This window comes from Littorina saxatilis, linkage group LG13 (assembly GCF_037325665.1).
Source record: "Littorina saxatilis isolate snail1 linkage group LG13, US_GU_Lsax_2.0, whole genome shotgun sequence".
NCBI classification, from domain to species: Eukaryota; Metazoa; Mollusca; class Gastropoda; order Littorinimorpha; family Littorinidae; genus Littorina; species Littorina saxatilis.
In genome coordinates, this window is record NC_090257.1 from 44,127,211 (window position 1) to 44,144,243 (window position 17,033).

The following is a 17,033-nucleotide window of genomic DNA, read 5'->3' on the forward strand; positions in this document are numbered from 1 at the left end:
ACAACAACAACAACAACCGTCACACCATCAGTGCTAGCAACAACAACGACAGTCACACCATCAGTGCTAAATGCAACAACGACAGTCACACCATCAGTGCTTGCAACACATTGTACAGTGAAACCCGTCTATAACAACCAGCCAAGTGACAACTACTCAGGGAACCTTTCAGGCGCTTGTAATAGGCAGGTTGTCATTATCAAGAGGTGGACAGGCAGGTTTGACTCTAGTTCAATATGTACTCCAACAAATGTATTAATTCATGCATCAACATACACCAGACACCAACATTTGTGTACCTGACACACAAACAACACACTCACTGAAGGGCCATTTTTTCACTCTAGTGTTATACCTTTTAAATCTTTGGAACACTGAGATGACTTGTAACCTTTGGATTTAAACAATCCAGAAATGACCCTGGTTTGAAAAGTTTGAAGTAAAGTTGTGGTCGTTTTAGCTGAGAGCATCACCCTGCATAAATAAAGTGAAATCCTCTTTTAAAGACCCTTTTAAGACCTACACAATCTGATAAAATCAGGTCTTAAAAAGGAGGGAGTCTTAAAATGGAACTAAATTTACAGAGACTAAGCACTGCACAGCTAGTGGGAAAAATCAAAGTCTTAAATTAGGGGTCTTAAAAGGGGGGTTCCACTGTATAAATAATGCAGACATCACTCTCATTCTCCACTGTATAAATAATTAAATGCAGACATCAGTCTCACTTCTCCACTGTATAAATAATGCATACATCAGTCTCATTTCTCCACTGTATAAATAATGCATACATCGATCAGTCTCATTTCTCCACTGTATAAATAATGCAGACATCAGTCTCATTTCTCCACTGTATAAATAATGCATACATCAGTCTCATTTCTCCACTGTATAAATAATGCAGACATGAGTCTCATTTCTCACTTCCTCCACAACACTTCATCATGACAGATGTAAGCACACATTGTCTTCATCATAATGTCTTCATCATAATGTCTTCATCATAATGTCTTCATCATAATGTCTTCACATTTCTCACCTGTTGGAAAGTTGTAGTTCTGCCCAAACCGAAGAGATCTTGTCCATGGCTCAGGAGCAGGACAGCTCGCTTGCCATGAAGTCATCCATCAAGTCACATCGAGCCTCGAAGACAATTCGCTCGATGATCTTCAAGCTCATAACTGACTTGACCTGCTTGAGAAGGGAAACAAAGATTGAACTAATACACGTATGCTGAATAACAGTGAATTTCAAGAATGAATGATGTGTTATTGTTAACGATAATTATATTTTAAACACAATCTTGCAGTTTATCTTTATTATCCATTATCTACAATTCTCACTCTTCAGAGTGTTTTATGTGTAAATTACAAACATTCAAAGCAAATAAGAGGTAAAAGAAATTAAACGAACAGCTCAAAACCTGGAAAATACAACTGATTTAAAAATAATTTGTACATGTATCTAGACATTCAGTTAGGTTGAGTACAAAGTAGGTCTGTGCAAAACAAAGTCTGTCCATCTCAATGGCATTATGAAACAGGAGAAAGGCTTCAATCCTAAAATGCCTTTTAGTTTTACTATTAAAAAAAAACCACATCATGCAGTCTCAGTCCGTTAACAAAAATCGCGCCTCCCCCCCCCCCCCAAAAAAAAAAAGCAGCAACAGCCCAGAGCACATGAGAGCAAGTTATCTGGAAACATAAAGTTAACTCCAAACTGGCAAAACATAGACGCATTTCAAGCATAAGTTTGCACGGTTTTGAACTGTGTGGTGGTGTTGGCTGTATAGTTGAAACCTGTTCCCTTCTCATAGTCACAGTCAGTCTACTTGACTATTGAGTGTGGAGCGATGGCAGGAAGAGGAAGAAAGACAGAGAAGTGTACAGAACAGTGAGTGTGGAGCGATGGCAGGAAGAGGAAGAGGAAGAAAGACAGAGAAGTGTACAGAACAGTGAGTGTGGAGCGATGGCAGGAAGAGGAAGAAAGACAGAGAAGTGTAAAGAACAGTGAGTGTGGAGCGATGGCAGGAAGAGGAAGAAAGACAGAGAAGTGTACAGAACAGTGAGTGTGGAGCGATGGCAGGAAGAGGAAGAAAGACAGAGAAGTGTAAAGAACAGTGAGTGTGGAGCGATGGCAGGAAGAGGAAGAAAGACAGAGAAGTGTACAGAACAGTGAGTGTGGAGCGATGGCAGGAAGAGAAAGAAAGACAGAGAAGTGTAAAGAACAGTGAGTGTGGAGCGATGGCAGGAAGAGGAAGAAAGACAGAGAAGTGTACAGAACAGTGAGTGTGGAGCGATGGCAGGAAGAGGAAGACAGACAGAGAAGTGTAAAGAACAGTGAGTGTGGAGCGATGGCAGGAAGAAAGACAGAGAAGTGTAAAGAACAGTGAGTGTGGAGCGATGGCAGGAAGAAAGACAGAGAAGTGTACAGAACAGTGAGTGTGGAGCGATGGCAGGAAGAAAGACAGAGAAGTGTAAAGAACAGTGAGTGTGGAGCGATGGCAGGAAGAGGAAGAAAGATAGAGAAGTGTAAAGAACAGTGAGTGTGGAGCGATGGCAGGAAGAGGAAGAAAGACAGAGAAGTGTACAGAACAGTGAGTGTGGAGCGATGGCAGGAAGAAAGACAGAGAAGTGTAAAGAACAGTGAGGAAGACAGACAGAGAAGTGTAAAGAACAGTGAGTGTGGAGCGATGGCAGGAAGAGGAAGAAAGACAGAGAAGTGTACAGAACAGTGAGTGTGGAGCGATGGCAGGAAGAGGAAGAAAGACAGAGAAGTGTACAGAACAGTGAGTGTGGAGCGATGGCAGGAAGAGGAAGACAGACAGAGAAGTGTAAAGAACAGTGAGTGTGGAGCGATGGCAGGAAGAGGAAGAAAGACAGAGAAGTGTAAAGAACAGTGAGTGTGGAGCGATGGCAGGAAGAGGAAGACAGAGAAGTGTAAAGAACAGTGAGTGTGGAGCGATGGCAGGAAGAGGAAGATAGAGAAGTGTACAGAACAGTGAGTGTGGAGCGATGGCAGGAAGAGGAAGAAAGACAGAGAAGTGTACAGAACAGTGAGTGTGGAGCGATGGCAGGAAGAGGAAGAAAGACAGAGAAGTGTACAGAACAGTGAGTGTGGAGCGATGGCAGGAAGAAAGACAGAGAAGTGTACAGAACAGTGAGTGTGGAGCGATGGCAGGAAGAGGAAGAAAGACAGAGAAGTGTAAAGAACAGTGAGTGTGGAGCGATGGCAGGAAGAGGAAGAAAGACAGAGAAGTGTAAAGAACAGTGAGTCTGGAGCGATGGCAGGAAGAAAGACAGAGAAGTGTAAAGAACAGTGAGTGTGGAGCGATGGCAGGAAGAGGAAGAAAGACAGAGAAGTGTACAGAACAGTGAGTGTGGAGCGATGGCAGGAAGAGGAAGACAGACAGAGAAGTGTACAGAACAGTGAGTGTGGAGCGATGGCAGGAAGAAAGACAGAGAAGTGTAAAGAACAGTGAGTCTGGAGCGATGGCAGGAAGAGGAAGAAAGATAGAGAAGTGTAAAGAACAGTGAGTGTGGAGCGATGGCAGGAAGAGGAAGATAGAGAAGTGTACAGAACAGTGAGTGTGGAGCGATGGCAGGAAGAAAGACAGAGAAGTGTACAGAACAGTGAATGTGGAGCGATGGCAGGAAGAGGAAGACAGAGAAGTGTACAGAACAGTGAGTGTGGAGCGATGGCAGGAAGAGGAAGATAGAGAAGTGTAAAGAACAGTGAGTGTGGAGCGATGGCAGGAAGAGGAAGAAAGACAGAGAAGTGTAAAGAACAGTGAGTGTGGAGCGATGGCAGGAAGAAAGACAGAGAAGTGTACAGAACAGTGAGTGTGGAGCGATGGCAGGAAGAGGAAGAAAGACAGAGAAGTGTACAGAACAGTGAGTGTGGAGCGATGGCAGGAAGAAAGACAGAGAAGTGTACAGAACAGTGAGTGTGGAGCGATGGCAGGAAGAAAGGCAGAGAAGTGTACAGAACAGTGAGTGTGGAGCGATGGCAGGAAGAAAGACAGAGAAGTGTACAGAACAGTGAATGTGGAGCGATGGCAGGAAGAGGAAGACAGAGAAGTGTACAGAACAGTGAGTGTGGAGCGATGGCAGGAAGAGGAAGACAGAGAAGTGTAAAGAACAGTGAGTGTGGAGCGATGGCAGGAAGAGGAAGAAAGACAGAGAAGTGTAAAGAACAGTGAGTGTGGAGCGATGGCAGGAAGAAAGACAGAGAAGTGTACAGAACAGTGAGTGTGGAGCGATGGCAGGAAGAGGAAGAAAGACAGAGAAGTGTACAGAACAGTGAGTGTGGAGCGATGGCAGGAAGAAAGACAGAGAAGTGTACAGAACAGTGAATGTGGAGCGATGGCAGGAAGAAAGGCAGAGAAGTGTACAGAACAGTGAGTGTGGAGCGATGGCAGGAAGAGGAAGACAGAGAAGTGTACAGAACAGTGAGTGTGGAGCGATGGCAGGAAGAGGAAGAAAGAGAAGTGTAAAGAACAGTGAGTGTGGAGCGATGGCAGGAAGAGGAAGAAAGGCAGAGAAGTGTACAGAACAGTGAGTGTGGAGCGATGGCAGGAAGAAAGACAGAGAAGTGTACAGAACAGTGAGTGTGGAGCGATGGCAGGAAGAGGAAGACAGAGAAGTGTACAGAACAGTGAGTGTGGAGCGATGGCAGGAAGAGGAAGACAGAGAAGTGTAAAGAACAGTGAGTGTGGAGCGATGGCAGGAAGAGGAAGAAAGACAGAGAAGTGTAAAGAACAGTGAGTGTGGAGCGATGGCAGGAAGAAAGACAGAGAAGTGTACAGAACAGTGAGTGTGGAGCGATGGCAGGAAGAGGAAGAAAGACAGAGAAGTGTACAGAACAGTGAGTGTGGAGCGATGGCAGGAAGAAAGACAGAGAAGTGTACAGAACAGTGAGTGTGGAGCGATGGCAGGAAGAAAGGCAGAGAAGTGTACAGAACAGTGAGTGTGGAGCGATGGCAGGAAGAAAGACAGAGAAGTGTACAGAACAGTGAATGTGGAGCGATGGCAGGAAGAGGAAGACAGAGAAGTGTACAGAACAGTGAGTGTGGAGCGATGGCAGGAAGAGGAAGACAGAGAAGTGTAAAGAGCAGTGAGTGTGGAGCGATGGCAGGAAGAGGAAGAAAGACAGAGAAGTGTAAAGAACAGTGAGTGTGGAGCGATGGCAGGAAGAAAGACAGAGAAGTGTACAGAACAGTGAGTGTGGAGCGATGGCAGGAAGAGGAAGAAAGACAGAGAAGTGTACAGAACAGTGAGTGTGGAGCGATGGCAGGAAGAAAGACAGAGAAGTGTACAGAACAGTGAGTGTGGAGCGATGGCAGGAAGAAAGGCAGAGAAGTGTACAGAACAGTGAGTGTGGAGCGATGGCAGGAAGAGGAAGACAGAGAAGTGTACAGAACAGTGAGTGTGGAGCGATGGCAGGAAGAAAGACAGAGAAGTGTAAAGAACAGTGAGTGTGGAGCGATGGCAGGAAGAGGAAGAAAGGCAGAGAAGTGTACAGAACAGTGAGTGTGGAGCGATGGCAGGAAGAAAGACAGAGAAGTGTACAGAACAGTGAGTGTGGAGCGATGGCAGGAAGAGGAAGACAGAGAAGTGTACAGAACAGTGAGTGTGGAGCGATGGCAGGAAGAGGAAGACAGAGAAGTGTAAAGAACAGTGAGTGTGGAGCGATGGCAGGAAGAGGAAGAAAGACAGAGAAGTGTAAAGAACAGTGAGTGTGGAGCGATGGCAGGAAGAAAGACAGAGAAGTGTACAGAACAGTGAGTGTGGAGCGATGGCAGGAAGAAAGACAGAGAAGTGTAAAGAACAGTGAGTGTGGAGCGATGGCAGGAAGAAAGACAGAGAAGTGTACAGAACAGTCACAGTGTCCCAAATGCAGCAGAAAGCTGTAGTAATTCAGCAAGACATTAATTGTTTGTAACAGTGGTCTGACAAATGGTGCCTTTATTTTAACGTCTCTAAATGTAAAGTGATGCATAGGGAAAAAGAATCCCAAGCATGAGTATGTTATAAAATGCCAGGATGATAAGGAATTTGTCATTTCAGAGTGTGACTGTGAATCAGAAAAGGATCTAGGTGTAACCTTTGATCCACAGTTAACATTTGATATTGATGTTCAAACCGTAGTAAATAAAGCAAACAGGATGGTTGGTCTAATAAGAAGAGCCTTCTCATTTTTAAATCGTGAAGTATTTACACAATTATATAAAACACTTGTCCGTCCACACTTAGAGTATGGCAATGTAATATAGTACCCTCACCTTAAATATCAATCAGTCGATATTGAAAATGTACAAAGAAGAGCAACTAAGTTACTCCCAGAATAAAGGGATCTGTCTTATGCCTTTATGGCGAACGTCTGAAAGCCCTAAATCTACCATCCCTCAAACACAGAAGAATCAGAGGAGATCTGATTCAGACTTAGGCCAAAAAGAAAAATATGTCTGTTTCCGGTAACATCGCCAAAAAAAATAGGGTCGGTCGGTCATTTTAAAAATTTTCTTACGTTTTGTTAACGTATTTTTATTCTTTTTTTAAATGCTTCCTTAATTTACTTACAATTATTTAGCACATGTTTTTTACCTAGATATATTATATTGAAACTAAATAAAGTATACTTGACTTCATTTTTTAAAATTTTTTATTTTAATTTTTTGTGTGTGTGCGAAAAGCGAAAAAAAACTTTAGGGTCGGCGCTTCAAAATAGGGTCGGTCGGGTTACCGGAAACAGACATATTTTTCTTTTTGGCCTTATAAGATTTTAAACCAACTGGACGATATTGACAGCTCATATTTTTTTGCTGAGAGAGTGTGTGATAAAACAAGAAATAATGTTGATAAATTATACATACAGTTTGCAAAAACAAATGTGCGAAAGTTTACATTTATCAATAGAGTTGCACCAGTTTGGAACTCACTATCTCACAAAACTAAAATGGCTACTAACCTCAACAGATTCAAGAACCACAAATATTTATGAAATCAAGTTTGTACGAGTACAATGAGTGACCATTGTCACACAAGTTACAAATCGTGCATGCAATACAGACCAATGTATCTATACGTTGTTGAACTAATGATGGGACGTATAAAGGCTGCGAGGCCTATCTCATTCAATGAGTGTCCCTCTACCTATACCTAATTCCTGAGTACAATTTGCCAAAATATGCAACAGTCACTAGAGTGAAACTGAAAGAAAAAAAGAAAGCAGATAGCATTGGCTTGCTTGTGAAAAGTTCAGACACACACATCCACAGAAGGGTTATCCTAGTACACGCAAAACAAGAACAAGAAGAGACTGGTAGTGGTAGTACACATGCAGTAGTAGTAGTGGTAGTAGTAGGTACTGGAACTGGATGCGTCTTTTTTTCACATTTTGCAAATTTATTTTTGGTGTAAAATACACACTACGATGTAGGAGTTGTCAGGCCTAGCCTTGACACATTGTTGGAGTGGCACAATGGGCGAGCAGCCAACCGACGAAACACGTTCATACCTGACTTCTGTCTGCCACGCCACTCATGCGCGACAAGTCAGGTCAGCTCACTCGCTCCACGCGCCGCATTCATTGGTAAGATGGCGAATTTTGCCCTCGTGTTTGTACAAACAGTTATAAATGAATGAGTAAGTACTGATCACAAGGGGCTTTTCTTTGAAAAACCATGAATTTTGAAAGAAAACGTTTGAATCCGCGCGTAGTCACTGTAAACAGTCCATGGAGTCTAACGTGTTTCCGCTTCCGCCGAAAAGGAGGGGAGGTGACTCTCACCACAAGCGCATGACGGTCCCGCGCATGACGATGAGGCAGTGCCTGTCACGTGACACAACACAAGATGGCGGCGGAAATCAAGCCAAGTAAACAACAAGGAGGTACTAGAAAGCCTGTACTGGTCAATAAAATTGAAGGATGCACGGACGTGATCAACATGGCACTTTTGGTGCCTAAGAAGGACGTGGTGATCAGCGTCAGTGACGACAAGTGAGTGCCTTTGTCCTGTAAGATGCCTTTGTTTACTTCCGCCTGACGCAGCAGACAACACAGCGATGTACGCCTCCCTCCCCCTCTTTGTTGCCTCTTGGGCATGTCGGGCAACAGACGACTTAAATATGGGGGACCGTTTGAAGCCTGTGAAATAAGACTGACATGGGGACTGTGCTATGGTTGAAGCATCGTTATTATTTTCGTCCTGGGTTGTTAGGTTAGGGAGATTAGGTCGTTGAACTTCTAAACAGAAAGTGGGCTGCTCTTTGTTCTTAGAAGTTAGAACTGAGTCACGAAGTGTCCCCAAAGCCTTTGAATCCCAATTAATTTGATGTTTTAAGAACTATTATCGAGGAAAGCTGAACAATGAACTCTTCTAGCACCAGGTCAGGATGATGTCTAGTATACAGACTTACTTGGGCAAGGTCAAGTAAAACCAGCATTCTCGATCTGTACAGACTACCATTGGCACTACCATACCACATAGTTTAGAGAAAGTCATTTAGTCGCTGCATGCTTCAGGATTTTGTATGGATGAACAAGGGCTGCCTTGTTTGGCTGTGTGTTAAGCCCGTAATAAGTATGTCACTGCATGTACAGATCGAATGAGTCACTGAAATGAGATTTTATATCTTGGTATTAATAAGACACATCAAGAATATTACATGGCAGATGTAAAATCACAAAAAAGGTGAAGATCTTCATCAATAATTCTTCTTCTTTCATGGACTGTTTTTATCCCGCCATTTATGCACCCATACGTCGCTTTCGGGGGAAGCATGCTGGTTATTTTTGTGTTTCTGTAACCTACCGAACTCTGACATGGATGACAGGATCTTTTCCATACACAATTGGTCTTGTGCTTGTGTACTCTAAAGAAGAGAAATAAGGCACTAGCAGGTTTACACATAAGTTGACCTGGGAGATCGGAAAAATCTCCAACTTTAACCCAACAGGCGCGGCCGGCCCGGACGGGATTTGAACCCACGACCTTCCGCTTAGGAGGCTGGCATCTTATCCACCAGGCCATTGCGCCCGTCATCTTCATCAATAAATACAAAGATGCTGTCAACTGGAAAAGTAAAGATCATCTCTGTTCAGCAGTTATCACATGTTTTTGTGGTTGTTTATTTGTATAGCTACTACTACTCAGGGGTGTTGCTAGACATTTTCATGTTGGGACATTTGGCCGAAACTGTCAGAAAGCTTTAGGACATCTTGGAACATTTTCGGCCATTATTTTGGCTCATACAAAGTCACCGCAACATTGAAGCACAAGACTCAAGAGGGGAACACCAATACATACAATCATTATCTTAGGAACACAGATTACAGGGGCGGAACAGTTAAGCCAGAGGGAGGAGGGTACAACCTGGGGTCCAGGGTCCCGTTGGGGGGTCGGGGGGGGCAAAGCCCCCCTGAAGCCGAAGAATTTTAGCAATTTTATAAACAATTTGTGGCTTATCCTTGATTTTAAACATGATCAACTGGTGTCAGCAGCCACTCATTATTTCTTTTAACGTTAGTATTAAAATTTAAATAATGGCAATTTATCTTCACTGGTCTAATATAGGTCTATGCTGATATCTGCTCCCGACATCATATAGTATGGTTAGAAGGAAGACATGTCGCATACTGTGACAATTAAACAATTAACTCTTTCCCCGGCTTTACAAACAGAAAAAAAGTCTGTTTTTATTAAAAAAAAAAATAGGGGGGGGGGGGTCCGGAACTCCCGTAACAACCCCCCTAATCCGCCCCTGGATTATATGTTGCTTACTGCAACTAAAACAATCAGCTTTGCTGATTTAACTACACCAGACACCAGTTCTCTGAAACTTTTTCAAACCTTTAACTTTAATTTCTTGAAAGTAAAACTTCCAATCTTGTGCTAATCTTGACAAGCCTTGGGAAACATGACTGGTAAAACACCAATAAAAAAACGTGTAGGGTGAGCCATTTTGTTTGGAAACCACGATTTGGAGGACGCTTTTCATTCTCTGGCTCAGCAGATTTCGATTCGCGGTGACTATCGTCTGCTATGTCGTCTGCTTCGATCGACTCGACAACACTACTACCACTCACACTGACACTGTCCACATTCGCGGTGTTCCTGTCATTTTGTCCGGAATCACTTACCTTGGCGAAGGGTAGCAAACCTTGGCCAATTTAGTTTTTTTCTTTTTTGGTTGCGACATGATGTTCAAATCCAAATCGAAAGCACTGGTTGACTGATAAGCTATCGCGAACCGGCCAACGCTGAGAGTGTGGGGAAACCACTCTGGCATCATATTTTTTGGCACTGGCTTCCGTTCAAAACATTGATGTTTCGTTTTTGGTATTCGCGAAGGAAATAAACGTCAGTCAGTTGACTAAGTACATCGGCAGCAGTTTTAGCAATCAAAGCCTGACCGATACAAAAAACTGGACAAACTTTGGCCGATTTAGGCGAATACTCTTCGGACATTTGGCCGATAGGGACATGAAAGTTTCGGCCAAAGTTTAAAAAAATTGGCGATTGGCCGAAGGGCCGACCCAAACGACACCCCTGCTACTCAACTACTACCATAAACTACCTTGTAAACGCCCAGTATCGAGCAAACGCCGACCCCCTATTTTGGATCAAAAACTGTGTATACGGTATAGTACCTTGTAAAGTCCCACCGACCACATTTGGATCAAGGATGGCGGGAGAAAAATGATTTGTTCTAACTGTTTGTAAAACTCTGCACGCAATATGGACATGTGCAATCCGATGCATAATGACACTACGATACGGTCATACCATTTTTGTCATACGTTTGTCACTGCAGTCTCTAAATAGCCATGCCAAAACAGCATGAAGATTGAGGAAACTCATCTGAGGTTGAAGAGGTCGACTTTGGGGAATTTGGGTGACTTACATGTACATTATTCATTTTGTGCAAGTTTGGAATATCTGTTCAGACACTCGCACTGCAATGCCGGTTGTACAAAACACATCTTGAGTCATTATCATTCACGATATGAGCATGTGTTTTTAACCATCACGCAAAGGGATTTTTGTGTGTGATTATTTTCTAGGTTTCATTCTTGCAAGGCACTTGCACACACACGGATGCTTGTGTGTCACAGAGAAGGATAATCATGTAGAGAGTAGACATTTTGAACAAAACACAATCATCCTATTGACCAATTGATACATCAAATACCGACATTTTCTCACGAGTAATGTATCCGGCATACTCTGGGGACAGTATCTAGTAAACGCCCACCCCCTACTTTTGGACAACATTGGTGCATAAGGGGGGTGGGCGTTTACAAGGTAGTTTACAGTACTCTGCTACTGATTAATTTTGTCAATGTAATGCAAATCTTATCTGTCTTTCTGAACAGAATTCTGAGAGTTTGGCAGATGAGGGACTCGAAACAGTACTGGCCCAGCATCTACCATTCAATGCCCTGTAAGTGGTGCTGGAAAGAGAGAGAGAGAGACAGAGAGAGAGAGAGAGAGAGAGAGAGAGACAGAGAGTGAGAGAAGGGAGGGAGAGAGAGAGAGAGAGAGAGAGAGAGAGAGAGACAATGACAATGACAAATCTTTATTTTTCGAGGGTGACAAGAATAAGCATAGATATGCTTTTTTGCATCTGGCCCTCGCCCTAAAGAGGGACTAAACTATTTTACTATAACTATGACTAGGGAGAGAGAGAGGGTGAGAGAGAGACAGAGAGAGACAGAGAGAGAGAGAGAGAGAGAGAGAGAAAGAGAGAGAGGGGAGGGGGGAGGGGGAGGGGTGTGCTGATGAGAGAAAGAGAGAGTGTGTAAGTGGTGCTGTTGAGAGAGAGAGAAATTGGGGGCCTTAAAAGGTGGTTTCACTGTACTGATAGCTCTAGACTGGACACTGTACTGATAGCTCTAGCAGGCATGGGAATGTTTATTTTTGAATGTTTTATGTATGTTTTATTACGGACACAAAAGCTCAGCAATGCAATTTCTCTTTTAGAGATTAATAAAGTTATTGTATTGTATTGTATTGTCCTCCAAATTTTTTTTTTTGTTCCGCCGAAAAAGCAAAAGTGTCCGCCGAAAAAATAATGGGGGGAGGCACACAAAAAAAGCACTGGTTATTTTTGCCTTTGCGCAAAAGCCCGCGAAAACTTTCTGTACTTTGTTCACGCACTGCTACCGCCCGCCTCAGTTACTTGAACTTTTATGTTTGAAAGTAAACCAGATTGCACCGATTGTGTTACAAGTAACATTTTCCTGTTTGTCTCAACAGATCAATTTTTTAACAAATTTAAACCATATAATACATGTATATATTTATTTTCTTCAAAAAAGCAAAAATTGGTACTAAAAACTCTGATTCTAAAAACAGAATTTAATGGCAAACTTGGAGCTCAGATGACACCAGATTGCACCATCTGGGTTCTTTGGAGAAATTTTTGTCCGGGGGAGGCATGCCCCCGGACCCCTCTAGTAAGACTAGGCGCTTTGCGCCGTCAACTTGACGCTTCCCGTCTTCAGTTATAAATTTTCAGCCCCATTTACAATGTTCAATTCCCATGCCTGTCTAGACTGGACACTGTGCTAGCTGCATTGAGACTGCTCCAGAGGTAAGCTGAGAGGCTGTGTGGCAAGGCTACATGGATGATAATGACTAGTAGGCAGATACCACTAGATCTCTGTGCCAAGGTACTAGGTAGCTCTGCCAAACTACTTCTATCACTTATCAGTATTTACATGTTATTGTTAAGATGTGTGTGGTATAATGTATGTATGCTAGCTTGTTTCATACTTTGGTTTATGATAGTGGTAGTATGATGCAGTACCAACTGAACTTAAACATCGGCTACCTTGCTTTATTTCAGCGGAAGCAGCAAGTGTGGATTACAATGCAGAAACCAGGCGACTGTTTGTTGGTTTGGACAATGGAACCATCTCTGTGAGTCCATGCCCTCCTCCTTCCTTTAAGAAATAGCACTGAATTACTGTTCCAGTGTCTGTCATTACTGTTCCAGTGTCTGTCATTACTGTTCCAGTGTCCGTCATTACTGTTCCAGTGTCTGTCATTACTGTTCCAGTGTCTGTCATTACTGTTCCAGTGTCTGTCATTACTGTTCCAGTGTCTGTCATTACTGTTCCAGTGTCTGTCATTACTGTCTTTTTCTTCTTCTGCACTTGTGGTGTGTGTTACCCAAGTACACTAGTGCAGGGCTAACGCCTTTCCGGTTCTCACTGGAAATCTGGTTTTTCAAAACTTTGAAAACCGGAAAATCCAGTTTCTTAAAGTAAAACTTTAAAACATTTTTAACAAGAGGCGAAGCCTTCAAGGCTCACGTAAGAAATTGACAAACAGTAACACAAACTCAATCACTCCGTCACACATACACACACACAGTAAGCATAGGTGACACGGTGCAAGAGTGCGAGACACTAGATCTAGATCTGTCTGTCTGTAGCCTACTTTCGGGGACACGACTGCCAGATGGCCAGATCGACACTGCGCTTTTGACAGCGCTTCCTCGCGCAGACACTGGAAACACGCTGTGCAGATTAACCTGTAGGAAATCTCCTTTGGTATCTTCTTTATCTATTTTTCTGGAGCTACGAAACTGAACAATGTGAAATCGTCTTCTCCGAATCGGCGAACTGCAGCTCGGTGATAACTGTATCTATACCACGATCCTTCACGCGATCTGACCTAACCTTGACCCCTGACCTGGTCTACATACCACACACGACACAAACCAGTCAGCTGTTTTTACCCCCCCAAAAAGCCCCCACCACCCGTTTTCTTTGGATACACACTTTAACTACATACGTGCCGACAAAATGTTGATCATTGCTTCAATACTCTGAAGCTGTTGCTTGAATAATAACCAGGTAAAATTAGTTTTTCGGTGTTCAGTCAAATGTTAAAGTTTCTACCACAGACATACATACATACGCACGCACGCACGCACAGACTGACAAAAGTTAGCATCGCATAGGCTACACTTACGTGAGCCAAAAATGTTAGTTTGAATGGTTGATGGAGGCAAAGTGTGTATTATTTTATTATTTATTAACATACATTTTGGTACCAGGGGAGGCTGTTCTTTGCCTCTACAAGATAAAAAAAAAAAAAAAAAAAAAGCCTCAGCTTCTGGGGACCCCCAAGCCCTGCCGCCGTGGACCCTGGCCTTTCAGGTTTTTGAGTCACTTGAGAAAAAGTGACTCTATGTAATCGGTCAGTGTTAGTCTGTCCGGCCGGCCGTCCGGCCGGCCGTCCGTAGACACCACCTTAACGTTGGACTTTTCTCGGAAACTATCAAAGCGATCGGGCTCATATTTTGTTTAGTCGTGACCTCCAATGACCTCTACACTTTAACGATGGTTTCGTTGACCTTTGACCTTTTTCAAGGTCACAGGTCAGCGTCAAAGGAAAAATTAGATATTTTATATCTTTGACAAAGTTCATCGGATGTGATTGAAACTTTGTAGGATTATTCTTTACATCAAAGTATTTACATCTGTAGCCTTTTACGAACGTTATCAGAAAAACAAGGGAGATAACTAGCCTTTTCTGTTCGGCAACACACAACTTAACGTTGGGCTTTTCTCGGAAACTATAAAAGTGACCGGGCTCAAATTTTATGTGAACGTGACTCATTGTGTTGTGAATAGCAATTTCTTCCTGTCCATCTGATGCCTCATATAATATTCAGAACTGCGAAAGTGACTCGATCGAGCGTTTGCTCTTCTTGTTTTACTTTTTGTTGGCGTTAGCCCTGCTAGTGGCGTTTCATATGAATGGGCATTTCCCAACCATTTTGGCAGTGATATTCCATTTTCTGGGCATGTATGCTGGCTACCTTCCTGTTTCTGTAGTGTAACCAAACTGATATTGGTTGCAGGATCTTTGCTCAGGGGTGTACTTTACAGTTTTGTAAACACCGCCCTGGCTGGCCGCTAACTCAGCGAAATAAACTGGCCCAAATCAAAATCAGCTGTCAAACTGGACACAGATCTTACAATTTATAAAAAAAAACTCATTCTTTGTCAAGATGTTGACTATATCCCTATCAGTTATCTAGTTACATATATCTGGTAATCTACTGTGTCTAGGGAGTTATTCAGTTATTAAGTTATCTACTGTGTATGTGTTAGGCATCTAGTCATCTACAGGGATGTTGCCACAAATTCATACCTATAGGACAAATGTCCTGAGCTCTTCGGCATCAATAGGACATTTGACTGCTTTCAGAAATTTTAATAGGACATTATAATGTTGTGCAAAACACAAAATCATGTGCACACACACACACATATCAGAATATGCACCAACATTGTGTGCGTATATTGTTTTATCACTTTTGTTTCAAACAGGACACACACAAAAAAGAAACAAAAAACTAAAAAGCAACCAAAAACTTCAACACTCTTACTTTGATTAGCACACAGTTTGCATGATTTCCTGACGGGGCTTTTTCTTGACAGGTTCGACAAAACAGTTTGCCTATATAGATGGTCTCTTTGCTGTCAACTTCTAACCAACTAGGACTAAACAGCGTTTGTGTGAATTTCCTGCTGTACCGACACCATCTACAAGTGACGTAACTTTACTTTCCGAAATTGTAAAGGTTTCAGCGGCGACACTGTTGTGTGAGTTTAGATAGAGCGGACAGCGTCAGATAAACTCTATTTAAACGAGACAGATTAGCCGCGGGTGGAGGAGGAGGATGTTAGATACTTGAGGTAGGCCTAAAGGGATCAGTGTTGGCAGGTAGGGAAGAGAGGGTAGTAAAGCAGGATATCAACACTTAGGCCCGTAATTAGAAAGAGAGGGGAGAGGAGGACTTGTGAAAGTCAAGGAGAATAGCCCAGCCGCAATGTCCATGTTGCCGGGGGGCTTGCACGTGTGATGCATCAGCGGGGGTCTATAAGAACGGGAGAGCAACACATTGTGGTCAGTCCTTACCAGCGCGGCGCAGCGGGCATATGCCAACTATTTCTTAGAGCAATATGGACTTCGAATTTGGAGCGTGGGCAACAGATCTGCCTTTAACGGTGGTTAAAGTTCTCCAGGATGAGGAGTTGAACACCCTCAATGTGCTGAGAAATGCGACTGCCCAGGATTTGGAGGGCCTGGGTCTCAAGCGTGGCCACTACGTAGCGCTGAGAGTAGCAGTGGCGGCCCTGCAAAAGCGAAGCGGGGGAGGGCCACTATCCCAGCGGGTGACTGAGGAAAAAAGCGTGGAACCACTCCAGGGACTGTTAGGCGGCTTGTCACTGCAGCCAACAGGTGAGACCTCCTATTTTTCCATTCTGGATTTTGTGCCGGGGTCGATGGCGGCCGAGGAAGAGGTGACACTCGGGGGAGGTGTCATCCTAAAACTCAACCAGAGACCAAAACTTGACAAAGTCTCCCCCTGCCACTGGATTGTGGCAAACGCACGCATCATGGCGAAGTTGAGTGCTGAGAAGCCCGGGTTTGACTCGACCGCCTACCTCCGGTACACAGAGATGATAGGCGAGCTGGGGGCCAGATACTTGTGGCAGTCGGTGCTTCTGTACGACGACGAGTACAGAAGGCGCCAGTCGTCCAGCGGATTCAAGTGGGGAACCCCCAACCCCCACCTGTCCACGGTGATCCTGCGGGACCGGCTCCAGCATGGCGTCCAAGACAACAAGGGCGGCAAGGCTACGACGGCCAGCGGCGGTTCCCGGCGACCAGCGGGACCCAACGGGAAGGAAGTGTGCTTATTGTATACCAACAAAGGCGACTGTCCCTATGGGTCCCGCTGCAGATTCCTCCACGTCTGCGACACCTGCGGCATGGGCCACCCCGGCAAGGACCACAAAGTGACAGCTACCACCTCCCCAGCCTAGGACACAGCGCAACGAATTGCCGACAAAACGGTAGGCCCCACCTTCAACAGCCCGTTCCCTCAGCTAGATTCCAATAAGTGCGAATTTCTCGGAAATAGTGATTCCATTAATGCTAAATCTCAAATGTGGCACAAGGTGCTAGAAGGCGATCACGACAAAACCTTTTTATTAGATGGCAT

At 43.8% G+C, this 17,033-nt stretch overlaps 2 protein-coding genes across 2 annotated transcripts in view; one reads left to right on the forward strand and one right to left on the reverse strand.

Annotated features, from left to right (window-relative positions):
* The window catches only part of LOC138945817 (centrosomal protein of 63 kDa-like), a 95,694-nt gene extending 87,954 nt beyond the window's left edge, over window positions 1-7,740 (reverse strand). The window contains exons 1-2 of the mRNA XM_070317322.1: window positions 7,516-7,740; window positions 1,037-1,191 (exon numbers count right to left, since the gene is read on the reverse strand). Coding sequence (XP_070173423.1) covers window positions 1,037-1,083 — 47 coding nt within the window. The 5' untranslated portion in view covers window positions 1,084-1,191; window positions 7,516-7,740. The remainder of the gene's footprint in view (window positions 1-1,036; window positions 1,192-7,515) is intronic.
* A 100-nt stretch (window positions 7,741-7,840) lies between these two features.
* LOC138945820 (WD repeat and FYVE domain-containing protein 2-like) overlaps window positions 7,841-17,033 on the forward strand; it is a 33,317-nt gene continuing 24,124 nt past the window's right edge. The window contains exons 1-3 of the mRNA XM_070317325.1: window positions 7,841-7,998; window positions 11,377-11,444; window positions 12,852-12,925. Of these exons, the coding sequence (XP_070173426.1) occupies window positions 7,853-7,998; window positions 11,377-11,444; window positions 12,852-12,925 (288 nt within the window). The 5' untranslated portion in view covers window positions 7,841-7,852. The remainder of the gene's footprint in view (window positions 7,999-11,376; window positions 11,445-12,851; window positions 12,926-17,033) is intronic.